We start from the raw sequence: 11,862 nt of genomic DNA, 5'->3' as shown, positions 1-11,862 counted from the left end.
CACATGAGTATTATATTAATCTTAAATCAACACCATCAACGAATTTGAAAACAAATGAGTCTATTAATCAAAAATAAAAACCATCAAACACCATCATTCATCACAAAGCAGCTGTCGTGAACACAACCCAGAGGCTACCTGAAACATAACGAGTACCGTAAATATAAATGAAATCAAAAATTCAAAAACAGGAATCTTAAGTTGATGCACAAACCATTGTTATATCACTATATCACAGGTCGTTCTGTTATGCCCTTCTTTGCCACACCGCGCACACTTATGTCTCTTTGACACTTGTGAGTTTTGTGATGATTTTATCTTGTCTTCAGCGGATTCATATCTTCTTTTTCTTCGCCGTCCTGGATGTCTTCTTGTTTTAGGTGGTCGAACTTTTGCATCTTCAACATGCTGTGGGACTCGCCATTCTTCTTCAGGAACACCTATTGGATTAATAGTTTCCTCATATTGCGATCTCCATGCAGTAGTGGTATACACATCATCAGCATAAGGATATAGGTCCTTGCCTATATCAAAAGCTCCTTTTATAGCATGTCTACAAGGGAGTTTTTGGATGCTGAATTTTCCACATGAACAAGTCCTTCTTTCTAAGTCAACAATGTAGTCTACTCCATTACCTTTAACTTGGATCTGCGATCTGCTCATCAAATAACCCTTCATGAATTTACCTTTCTCTATTCTTCTTGAAATCTTTTTCTCCACCTCAACAGTTAAAGGATCCTTATGCTTTGCACTTAACTCTCTACTCTCATAAAACCAGTGTGTCATCATTTCTCTGATGCTGTCTAACAAAGGAATTATTGGATACTCTCTGGGTGTCCTCAAAGCAGCATTGATTGATTCAGCTGCATTGTTGGTGTTAATATCATACCTATAACCCGGAAAATGACAGCGAGTCCACTTTGTCACATCGGCTTCCTCTAGATAACTTCCAATAGCAGGACTAATATTATTAATTCGCCCAAACTCTTTCTCAAACTCAGCAACTCTATAAGCTTTTGATGCTTTTGCAACCTTACCAGCGACACCTCTGCCCTTATGATATGTTATCACATTACTAATCAAGTGGTGGATGCAAATACCATGTTTAGCCAATGGATAGATGTTTCCAATTGATTTAGCAATCGATGTAGCTCTATTTGACACAAACGATAAACCTTCTTCATCAGCTATAACCATCTTAAGTTGCATAAAAAACCACTCCCATGAACAATCATTCTCAGAATCAGCAATTCCAAATGCGATTGGATACAAATTGGAGTTACCATCTACAGCTGTAGCAACTAGGAGAACCCCTTTGTATTTATTCTTCAAAAATGTACCATCAACTACTATCACTTTCCGCATTGACTTGTAGAACCCTCTTGTTGATTGACCAAAAGAAATAAATAGATATTTAAATCTTCCATCAAAGTCAATTTCATAATTCGTGAACGTACCAGGATTCGCTTCTTGTAGCATGTGCAAGTATTTTGGAATCTTAGCATAACTTTTATCAGGAATTCCTCTAACTTCGTTAACTGCATACTCCCGAGACTCCCAAGCTTGGTGATATGTTAGCTCGCAGCCGTACCTTGAACGAATAATATTAACTATATCATTCGGTTTAGGACCTTCCTTCACACCCTCATAGCTTTGCTTAATGAGATGTCCAATTGTTCTTGCAGATGGAGTCCTACAAAATGAGTTTTTTTTGAAGGGGCACATGTATGGTTACCCACAAACTTGTTGATTTTGAAATATGTAGAAGCTTGTAAACACTCAGCCCGGAGACGCCAATTACAAGCACTATCAATGCAGCGTATACACCACCATCTTATCAGATTTTGTAATCCTGTAGTCGCAGTTATATTTCATTGCATACATTTCCATAGTAGCCTGTAAAGCTTCCTTACTGCTGAAATATTCACCCTTTTTTACCATTGAATCTTCCAACTTTAAACCAGCAGTATCACCAAGATTAGCATCAGTACGCTTTTCTAATACATCATTAGTCGGCTTAGGTGAATTCCTTGAAATAATACCTACTGATTTTCCCACATCAACTTCTACATTACAACCATCGCTACTATCAACTGGGAACTTATTCAGATCGAACTGGACTTTACTCCTATCACCATCAACTACTCTTTTGAATGTAACACACAACCGAATCATGTTTATCTTTTTCAGATATGCAAGAAAATTTTTCATACCTCTATCATTTGTCAATACAACAGGAGGACAATCAACTTTAACCTCTGTGGGTAGATAACTGAATTCCACATCAAACATATTTTGCTCTATTTCATAGTCTTCTGAAACCATAACCTTCAACTCTTCAAGAGATGTAGTGGGTTGCAAAGTCAGTAATCTAGCACGTTTTTCTTCATCATCAATAAATCTCCACTCCTTCTTGGCATCCAGTGTCCATACACCACAAGTAACATAGATTTGCATCATAAACAGGTAAGTGAAAGCTTTTGTGGAAGGTGGAAGAGATGGTGACCGATCACGTTAAGGTATAATGTCGATTTTTCTTAATTTGTTTATCTTCTAAATAATTTAGAATACGCATTCTAAAATGTGTTAGAACAAATCTAAACAATAATGACGAAATCTTAACCATAAATTAAGAATATTAAAAAAAATATTTAAAATATTCACTATCCTTATTTAATTTATTTTCTTTCTATTTTTAGAGTATTCTAAGGTTTACAGATTACAAATTCTAAAAATTTCTATGATATATCTTCTACTTCTTTTAGTATATAGGATAAAACATAGAAAACGAATTCTGAATTGATGTAGAATGAAGAAAAACGTAGAATACATATTCTGAATTTCGTAGAACATACAAAATTCAGGTTCTGAAATTTTTAGAACAAATTTTCCGTCTAAACTTCGTTAAACATGTAGAAACTGTAGAATGAACAATCTAAATATTTTAGAAAGAGAAAAAATCGTAGAAAGTCTATTCTAAAAAATTTAGACCAGAAATCAGCAATTTACAAACTGATTTTTGACACCCAAAACATTTTTTTTTCAAATTTTTTTTTTCACAGTTGTATACTAACATGGGTTTTCTGTTTGTTTATAAAAACTTCACTATTTTTATTAGTAGGGGCATTTTCGTCACAATTGACAATCTTCAAAAAAAAGTGTAGATGACCAAATTTTTAGAAAAATATCTTTTATTTATAATTTTCCCTTCTTATAAACTCGGACCTTATCAGATTAACTTCTTAATTGTGTTAGAGTTTAGTTTAATGATTCTTCTTATTTTAGGAGCTATTGTTAAGGATAATAGATTATTGAATAAAAGAGTTCAAGAGAACTTTGTCAAAAGCCTAGAGAGGAGGACTCTCAACCCTAAGAGCTTGTGTTCAAGCCCTGCAAGGAGGACTGCAAAACCACGTCGATATCGTTCTCGATCTCGGCTCTATCCTTATTGCTTCTTCGTCAAGTTACGACGTTCTAAGCAAGATACGTTCGTGAATCCGAGTTCTCCTGGAGATCTAGTGTTCTCGTCCATTATTAAGCTTCCGCTCTCTATCAATTAATACTAATTTAGAAACCAAAAATAAAAAGATTTTGATACCATGAATCGTATGAATATAATATAACTGAGATAGATGATAAATGAGTGATACTTTTATAAAGCTTTAAACAAAAGTACAAAACAAATTTACATTTTATATATATATATATACAATGCCTATAAGCAGCGGCATTTGAACTTTTTTATATATTTACAACCTGACTTCATAATCCAATTTCAAAAAAAAAAAAATATTACAGATTTTATTGAACATATATTACAGATCTACATGACATTCTTTGGCTTAAATCTACATGAAACCATCAATTTCATGTAGATTTAACCCAAAGAATGTCTAGAAGTGGGACAAATCTCCTCGGCATGGGCAGTGGGGACATAAACTGCATTCACAAGAGAGCTGTTTCTTCGCCCATAGAAAATGTAAACAAGCACTCCGATGAAAAGCCACACCGATACACGAGCCCATGTCGAAGCTCTAAAACATTAGAAAGACAAAATGGTATTATTACAGTAAACTCATCCGTTAGTAATTTACAAATGTGGTGTAATGATTCATAACTCACCCAAGGTTTACCAAGAGGTACATGTTGATAAGAATGCATACAATAGGCAATAGCGGAACAAACGGGCAAATGAAGCCTGTAATACGAAAGAGTTATAAGTTACAACTCAAACTTTCTGGTTTGTAACCAAATGAAATGCTTACTACAAAACATTTGGCTAATTTGTTTTAGGAAAATCAAAGACATCAGTACCTCCAGAATGCCCAAAACTGTGTCTAGCATCATCCTGATCTATGCAACTCAGAACAATCAAACCCACAAGAAGGAACAATCCACCAACACCACATAGAGAATATCTGAGGAGTCTGTTGATAATTTGCATAAAATGGAACTAAGTATTGAAGAAAATGACCCAAAAATTTTGAACCCTAGTAAAAGACATAAGGTCAAGTAAATAAACGGTTGATGAACAAACCCTGGCAAGCGGAAGCTTGATGCTGCATAGCTTAAAAGGAAGTTTCCAATACAAGTGACCATAATGCTCCAACCAGCGAGTTTTCTTCTGTTTTCTTTATTGGGAACCCCTACAGAATCAACAACAGATGTGAACCTTTTGCTTAATCCAAGACCAGAGATGATGAGCAAACATATAGAGCTAGTTTGCAAAAATGATTAGTAACTTACATCCTCCTTGAGCTTCTTGCTTCTCCACAATTGAAGCATCAGTTTGGCAAAGTAAAGGTTGTTTAAGTCTAATGGAAGTCCCAACGTGACTGGATGAGTTCTCTTCATCACATTGGAAGGGAACAGAACAAATCCTCTCTTGAAGTGATGAGGGAAGGGGTACCTGATAAAAAATTTGTAAGTCTAGTGCATAGCTTTGTAAAGGAGTTGGGGATCCTTGTTTGCCCATTGGAAGATAGTTAGAGACTTCTCTCCTTAATGAGGTATAAAGAAAACGTTTATGGTTCCAATCATATTATTACCTCATCTGGAGGAACATATCTGACTATCAACACTGATACTGCAACCATTGTAAATGCAACAAGTGTCCCGACACTCACCTACACCAACTAAAGCTTGTCAAGTTCTAGCTACAGGCTAAGTGGTAATTTTGGTGAATCATAATGTGTTAATTACCATTCCTGCCAGTTGCGAAACATCCATAAAGAAAGCTAAGACTGCTGCACACAAACCAGTGGTTATGGTTCCATTAACAGGTACCTGTGTGCTTTTATTCACATTTGAGAAAAATGAAGGCAAGAGACCATCCCTAGCCATTGCCATCAGAATCCGCGGCTGAAAAACGAATAAGCTCTTTAATGAATCAGTTGTTCTTTCACCGTTTCAAGCAACAATTACTTAACAAAAAGTATGGTACAAAAGAAATCCACACAACATCTACATTTTCTTTAAACATCTCATTGGTAAATGAACAAATCAAAAGATCTAAACACTTGAATTATGTTTCTAGTTTACCTGAGGGAGAATGGAACCCATTAAAGCAGAACAGAGAGCCATGACAGCACCTAAAGTTATCAAATACCTATAAGAGAAAAAGGCAGGGAAAAAAAAAAACCAAACTCTAAACAAGTGCTGTGAATGAACAGTATTGCATCTTAACCAATTCATGGACTTACGCAGCCCATTGAATTCCATGACTAGCAAATGCGGAGGATATTGGAGTGTCAGGGTCCATAGCATAATACGGCACTAAACCAACAATAACAACAGAGACCATCATGTATAGCAAACAACAAAGCAGAAGTGAAAGACCAATGCCGAGCGGTAAATCCCGCTGGGGATTTTTCACCTGCATATGAAACAGTAATGTTAAGTATATAAACCAATGCATCCTTCAATATATGATACTGCAACATTATATGATACGAACCTCCTCTGCCATACTTGCAACTGAGTCAAACCCAATGTAAGCAAAGAAAACAGTAGCAGATCCAGTAAGCATTCCATCAACACCATATGGAAAATACCTAAAGAAACGAAAACAATATATATCATATAACTTCCCTCTGACAACATGATGGTGGTAGCATAAGGAATGCTCAATTTACCCTGTTGGAAGTTCATAACCAACCCAACCCGTCTTGAAACACAGATAACTACCAGCTATTATGACAAATAGCATAACAAAGACATTTGCTGTTGTTACAATTCCCTGAGCAAATGTGCTCTGCAAAGAAGATATATTTTACTTTAGAAACCAAAACAGCTCAGCAGAGTTGAGTCTCTCCAAACGACGTAATTGGAATATAAATAAACTATATACCTCCTTCACTCCAGTGCACAGGAGGCCTGTTACAATGAACACTAGTACAGCAGCACATGGGTCAACAACAATATCGAGGCCTGGGATTTGATGACGAGCTAATATGGTAGGCAGACAATCTTCACCACCAAAAATCATTGCCTATCATGTTATATTAGAATGTCATTCACATGATAGCGAAACAATTTCCAAACGTTCATGTAAGAAGTAAAAGATTCCCTGTATTGTTATCTATAGCTATAAATATCATTCCAGATATCACAAGAATCCTTGATAAAATGAGGTCATTGGCTTATGATTCCTAGCTCGAACAACATAAGAATGAAAAGAGAATGATCATATAGAGCTTTGTATGCCTGTATGGAAATCAATGCCAACCAAAAGTAATAGCTCTAAGAAAAGAAGGGATCAGCATGCATTGCAACACTATTAAACTTCAATTCAACGAAACAATATAACACCACTCCATCACTAAGAAATGCAAGGAAGAAGAGATATCAATCAGTGAAAGTATAAAAACCAGATTGGGAGATATGCCACGAGCAACGGTTGAACCACCAATAGTGTATTCCAGAATCAGGGCCCAGCCAATCAACCACGCAACACTACAATAACAAGAATTTCATAACCAAACGAATAAAAGCCCAAGAAACCGCTACATAACTAAATAAGCAAGTAAAAATGTTACCCTTCACCAATGCAAATGTAAGAATAATGATAAGCACTCCCAGCTGAAGGTAAACGACTAGAGAGTTCCGCATAGCAAAACGCTGAAAGGGCAGCGGATATTCCAGCTATAAGGAAGGAAAAAGCAAGAGCAGGTCCTGAATGCTCTCTAGCCACTGTTCCCACAAGTATATAAACCCCTGCTCCAATCGTTGATCCAACACCTAAAAAAATTGTGAAAACCAAACTCTTAAGGTTCAGTGAAGAACAAAGCCAAAACAAACACAAACCCAACAATTAATCCTTAAAGATACATATATAAGTAAACAGATGGAATCATCCTCCAAAAAACTAACAGAAACAGAGGATTATTACAAAGTCAGCACACAAAAAGCTTCAATCTTTGAAAACCATTTACAAATCAGATTACATGATAAGAAAACTCATCGACTATCTAAGAAACCCAGATTCCATAAAACATCATTACTACGAGCGTTCAGTTGAAGAAAATAAGATACCAATTGCAATCAAGTGAGGGAAGGTCAAAGCTTTGGCGAGCTGGTGGTGATGATGAGTCTTGGATGATGTGCCATTTGAAGAGTCGACTTGTTTCCTTCTTACTAAATTTCTTAAGAAACCCCATGAATGGTCACCACCACCACCTTCATTTTGCGTATCCACCATAAAACCCATTAACACACACAAAACAACACTTGGGAAAGTATTATTTGATAGAGAAATATTCTTTAGATAGACATCATTTTATAAGTACGTCTTTTTTTCTTTTTTCTTTTGGACAAATACAAACTACAAGTACCGTACGTCTTTATTTGCTTAAAAATTGACATAAAAATGTCGGAGTCAGTATTAATTACATCTGAACTAGTTTCAGCCATAAAATAGTTCTGAATCTGTATTTGGGATTTTTTAAGAATTGACTAGTTGTCGTATGTGTGCTACTAGCCTTCCCTATCCGTTTGATATATTCTGATTTCTACAAATTTTATTTTTCTGTCTCTTGCTGGTAAAATAAAAGGGAAGACAGTTAAAAATTTGGATGGTACATAAATTAGCAGTATAGTTAAACTTAAACATGGTACTAAATGATATTAAAATCGTTAAATTAATTTTGTTGACTTTATAAAAGTTAAAAGTAGTTTCTTAGTACATAAAATTTCGCTTTCAAAGTTAATAACTGAAATAATTATGAGATTATTGTTGGGGCTAGAAACAACAATTAGAAGAATAAGTTTGTAAAATGAGATATGGGCAGACTTTAGGTACAAATCGACATAGAACTATGAAAAACAACGAACTGGACTTTTGTATTCACTTTTTCTATTGATTCGCTCTGAGCTTGATTACATGTGTTGTGTCCTTCACATTCATCTGCTATTTAAACTAAAATTCCTCGAAACCCTTCCTGAACGTCTCGCTGCAATCTCGGCTCCCCAATCCCGATTTCTTCTCCAGGTTGACTTCATCCTCCTGCTCGGGTTTTCCTCCATGGGCCCTTACTGGGCCTCTTTTCCTGGCCTGCGCGTACGCCCTAATGGGCTTATTTGGTGGGCCTTATGATCGTCGAAACCCAACACCAACAATTGCCCCCCATCCTTTTAACCTATTTTTGGAGGGTTGAAAGGCGAATATCCAGAGAATCTTTCATGTCGTTTCGGTTTCGCGATCTTCCTCGGGGAAGGCTCAATGAATCTCGGCTTCCGAGATCTTCGTGATGATTACCCCTCTCTCCTAAGATCCAACGGTGGAGCCGAAAGGTTTGAACGGTTTAGATTAGAGGAGAGAGAGATTCGTGGGATTACAAAGAACGACGTCAATTATGACCTATAAGTCATAAATCACACGTCTCGTCATAACCGCGCACTCATCCACTACTTCAAGGTAATTTTCTTAACCTTCTCTCCTCTGCTCAGTTATTTCTAAGTTTTGATTTCTAGGTTTGCTAGCTCTACTATTTCGCGTTTATCGTTCAGTCCGATCTCGCCCGTTTAGGTTAGTTGATTTCACAATTTTAAAAACTCATACCATCATGGCTCCACTTGAACTCTGGGGAAACCATATCCCGCCGATTACATCGGCCAAGCACCTCGCCGATCTCCGTCAGAAGCACGGAGTTCCTCCAAACGTGGAGATGATACTCCGTTCCGACGATCCGTTTTCTCCGGAGACCGTTCCGCCGGGTTTCTGCTGCGCGTACACTGTGTATTTCGAAAAGTGTGGGCTCGTGTTCCCTATCCCGAGGATTATCTTTCGGATCCTCCAACGCCTTCGAATGGCGTTTCCCCAGATGTGTCCGAACTTTGTTCGGCACGTCATGGGGGTATACGTTCGAGGTCGCGAACTTGGATTTGAACTCGGGGTCGACGACATCCTCCGGTTGTACCTTATCAAACATAACTCCGGGTTTCCCGGGACATTCTACACCTGTCGCCGCCGCAGCCCGGAAATAATTCAGGCGCTTCCGGGGAAGGACGACCGGTGGCGGGAAAAATATTTTTACTTCCGGGTTACTCCGGCAGCGGTGGGGGACTACGACTTTGCTCGTCTCCCCACCCAATGGGCCGCATGCGTTGGTCAGAATGACCCCTTAGTTTCTAGTTATCATTCGTTGCCGCCAAGATTACGGCGTTTATTTGTTGTACTAACTGTTTTGCCCCTTTTTTTTTGTTGCATGGCAGATTCAGAAGAACCTCCGAAAATACCGGCGACCCGAGAACTAATTGAGAGGCTACGAGCAGGCGAGGTCCGGTGGAACTCATTCACGCGAGCTCGTATCATAGCAGCCCTCAACGCCCCGTTAGTCCGAAACACTACAGCTCCGGTCCCGCCGCTTCCTGCGAAGAGCGAAAGAGCAGACAATTCCCCCGCTCGCAGAGGTAATGGTTTTTTTTTTTTTTTTTTCTTTTTTTACTTAGTCCTTTATGCGCAAAAATCATGCACGTAGGGGATCGCTCACCCCCTGTTCATTTTTGTGCTGCTCGTAACCAGAATTAAGTTCTTCTTCGACCTCAACCCCACTACGCACCATGGTTAGGAAGCCGTCACTCCGTGAACTCAGGGAGCAATCGCAGCAACCCCGAAGGGTCCGAGCCGGCGATGTTGATGCCGCGCTGGCCAATGCTCTTCGAGCCGCTCAGCCCGCACCGTCTCGGGTAGTTAGCGAGGAGGTGAACCAAGCCCCCGTGATCCCAACCGGTCCTTCTGGTCCGGCTAAGGAGGTCATGCTCGTCAGTTCGCAGTCGACTCATGGCGAGCCGTCTCCGATGCCAAAAAGGGCTCGCACGGACAATCCCCGAGTCCCTGAGACGAGGAGCCGTGAAAGCCGTGGAGGCTACCCCGCGGGTGGTAACCCGGAGGCTCCAGCTGGAGAGCCGGCTCTCTCTGGAAACGGGTCATCGTCGAGCCGCCCGTTTCATTGGAGGTTTGCTCACTCCCGGGACTCCCCGGCGGTAGAGGACCACCTGGGAATGGCGACCCTTTTCCGTCACCTGAAGACGGCTAACTGCCAGGTCCCGCTCGTGAAGGATCTCGTCGAGAGAGAAGCATACATCGAGGCGATGGCGGCCCATGCGAAGGTACCGTTCCTTCTTTGCTCTTACCTTTACTCGTTTCTTTCCCTGCTGGGCGTAGTATGTTTATTTATGTTTTCTTTTGATCCGTTTGCAGTCCGTTGCTGCTGACAACAAGCTGATCGCGCTTTATGAGCGGAGGCTTAAGGATACCCCGCAGGCTGCTGAGCTTGAGAACACAACGCGGGTGGTTCATGAGCTGACGACGGCTCTCAAGGCTGCTCAAGAGAGAGAGGGAGCTGCAAATGGCAAGGTTGCGAGCCTAGAGGACGAGCTAACGTCCTTGAGGAGTATTCAGGATAAGCTCCTTTCTGTTGAAGCTGACCTCGCTTCCGCCCAGGATGCTCATGCGATGGCGGCAAGGGACCAGGATTTCTTGAAAACGGAAAACCGATGGCTGAAGGAGAAAGCCGAGGGTATCGACCAGAAACATGCGGAGGCGACTCGTCAAGCTGTTCGTGAGGCCAAGGAGCGGATGTCCCAAGACTACCGGGCGGTGCTGGATTCAGTGAAGAGCAAATGGGAGAGGAAGAAAGGGCAGACCGCGGTTGAGAGCGATCTCGCAGAGATCGAGTCCAACCTTCTTTTGATCAAGCAGATCGACGAGGGGAGGACATCAATTGCGGAGGAGGTGCAAGTTTTTGAGACGCAGCGGGCGGTCCTTGCGGTTAGGTCCAACTCCTTGGCGGTTTCGGACTTTTCGGTGAGCAAATTGGACCTTCCTCAGATCTCGGAAGACTCGGTCGCGCCCATGGAGGTTGACGCCGGAACCGGGGTCCCGCGCGGTCTGGACGAGCATGGGAGCAACGCGAGTGTCGCGAAGGATCCGGAGGCTGGGACCGGGGAAGAAGACGTTTTGAGTTATGGCGTCTTTATTTTATTTATCGTTTTGAACTTGCGTTATTTGCCCGAAAGGGCTTTTAAATCATTTGTTATGACTTGCCCGGGGGGGTTTTAACCCAAGACTTTATTTCTTTTCGTTTTTTGGAATCAACTGCCTGGGGAGGCATTTAAACCCTTGTTCTTTTCATATTGTCTTTGTTAACTGTTTCGGGTCGAAACGCGTGAGTTCTAATATGTACTCGGGGTATACGGAACTCTCCTAGGCCGGCTTACGGACAGCGGGAAATGTTCCCCGGGCACTTAATTTGTGAACTCCGTAGAATTCACTAAAAATTTGCTATTTGGGGATGAAGTCCTTTGAGGTTTTCCAAATTGGGTAGTGAAATCTTATTTGCTTTCACGTGAGGTCGTGGGGTG

General features: G+C 40.3%; 3 protein-coding genes across 4 annotated transcripts; 1 reads left to right on the top strand and 2 right to left on the bottom strand.

Annotated features, from left to right (window-relative positions):
- Positions 1-219: 219 nt before the first annotated feature.
- LOC104733830 (uncharacterized) lies at positions 220-1,647 on the bottom strand. Its single transcript, XM_087478165.1, has one exon. The coding sequence runs from the start codon at positions 1,477-1,479 to the stop codon at positions 220-222; it is 1,260 nt and encodes a 419-aa protein (XP_087334291.1). The 5' UTR covers positions 1,480-1,647.
- Positions 1,648-3,631: 1,984 nt separating this feature from the next.
- LOC104732593 (cationic amino acid transporter 3, mitochondrial) lies at positions 3,632-7,851 on the bottom strand. Of its 2 annotated transcripts, none has more exons than XR_015575039.1 (15): positions 7,534-7,808; positions 7,038-7,239; positions 6,870-6,954; positions 6,350-6,490; positions 6,135-6,253; positions 5,957-6,053; positions 5,703-5,875; positions 5,542-5,591; positions 5,203-5,361; positions 5,049-5,126; positions 4,747-4,909; positions 4,538-4,646; positions 4,315-4,427; positions 4,123-4,198; positions 3,632-4,034 (listed from the first exon to the last, which is right to left on the bottom strand). XR_015575039.1 is itself a non-coding variant. In XM_010452153.3 (15 exons), the coding sequence occupies exons 1-15, from the start codon at positions 7,706-7,708 to the stop codon at positions 3,878-3,880; spliced, it is 1,914 nt and encodes a 637-aa protein (XP_010450455.2). In that variant the 5' UTR covers positions 7,709-7,851; the 3' UTR covers positions 3,632-3,877. The 2 variants fall into 2 exon arrangements, 1 of the variants encoding a protein (XP_010450455.2); XM_010452153.3 differs by having other exon boundaries at positions 5,542-5,608; positions 7,534-7,851.
- Positions 7,852-9,062: 1,211 nt separating this feature from the next.
- Positions 9,063-11,560, top strand: LOC147931072 (uncharacterized). Its single transcript, XM_087477167.1, has 4 exons — positions 9,063-9,606; positions 9,712-9,909; positions 10,022-10,608; positions 10,700-11,560. Exons 1-4 carry the CDS (start codon positions 9,063-9,065, stop codon positions 11,558-11,560), a joined length of 2,190 nt encoding a protein of 729 aa, XP_087333293.1.
- Positions 11,561-11,862: the final 302 nt, after the last annotated feature.

This window comes from Camelina sativa, chromosome 12 (assembly GCF_030686135.1).
Source record: "Camelina sativa cultivar CO46 ecotype springtype chromosome 12, ASM3068613v1".
In the NCBI taxonomy this organism is placed as follows: Eukaryota; Viridiplantae; Streptophyta; class Magnoliopsida; order Brassicales; family Brassicaceae; genus Camelina; species Camelina sativa.
Note: the sequence above shows the minus strand (reverse complement) of the source record. Positions and strands in the feature narration are given on the sequence as shown.

Coding starts and splice junctions, on each gene's coding strand:
- LOC104733830 (XM_087478165.1), bottom strand. CDS start 1,479: ATGCTACAAGAAGCGAATCCTGGTACGTTCACGAATTATGAAATTGAC.
- LOC104732593 (XM_010452153.3), bottom strand. CDS start 7,708: ATGGGTTTTATGGTGGATACGCAAAATGAAGGTGGTGGTGGTGACCAT. Junction 4,199..4,314: donor CAGTTTTGGGCATTCTGGAG/GTACTGATGTCT, acceptor TTCGTATTACAG/GCTTCATTTGCCCGTTTGTT. Junction 4,035..4,122: donor TACCTCTTGGTAAACCTTGG/GTGAGTTATGAA, acceptor CTAATGTTTTAG/AGCTTCGACATGGGCTCGTG.
- LOC147931072 (XM_087477167.1), top strand. CDS start 9,063: ATGGCTCCACTTGAACTCTGGGGAAACCATATCCCGCCGATTACATCG. Junction 9,607..9,711: donor CCAATGGGCCGCATGCGTTG/GTCAGAATGACC, acceptor GTTGCATGGCAG/ATTCAGAAGAACCTCCGAAA. Junction 9,910..10,021: donor CAATTCCCCCGCTCGCAGAG/GTAATGGTTTTT, acceptor GCTCGTAACCAG/AATTAAGTTCTTCTTCGACC.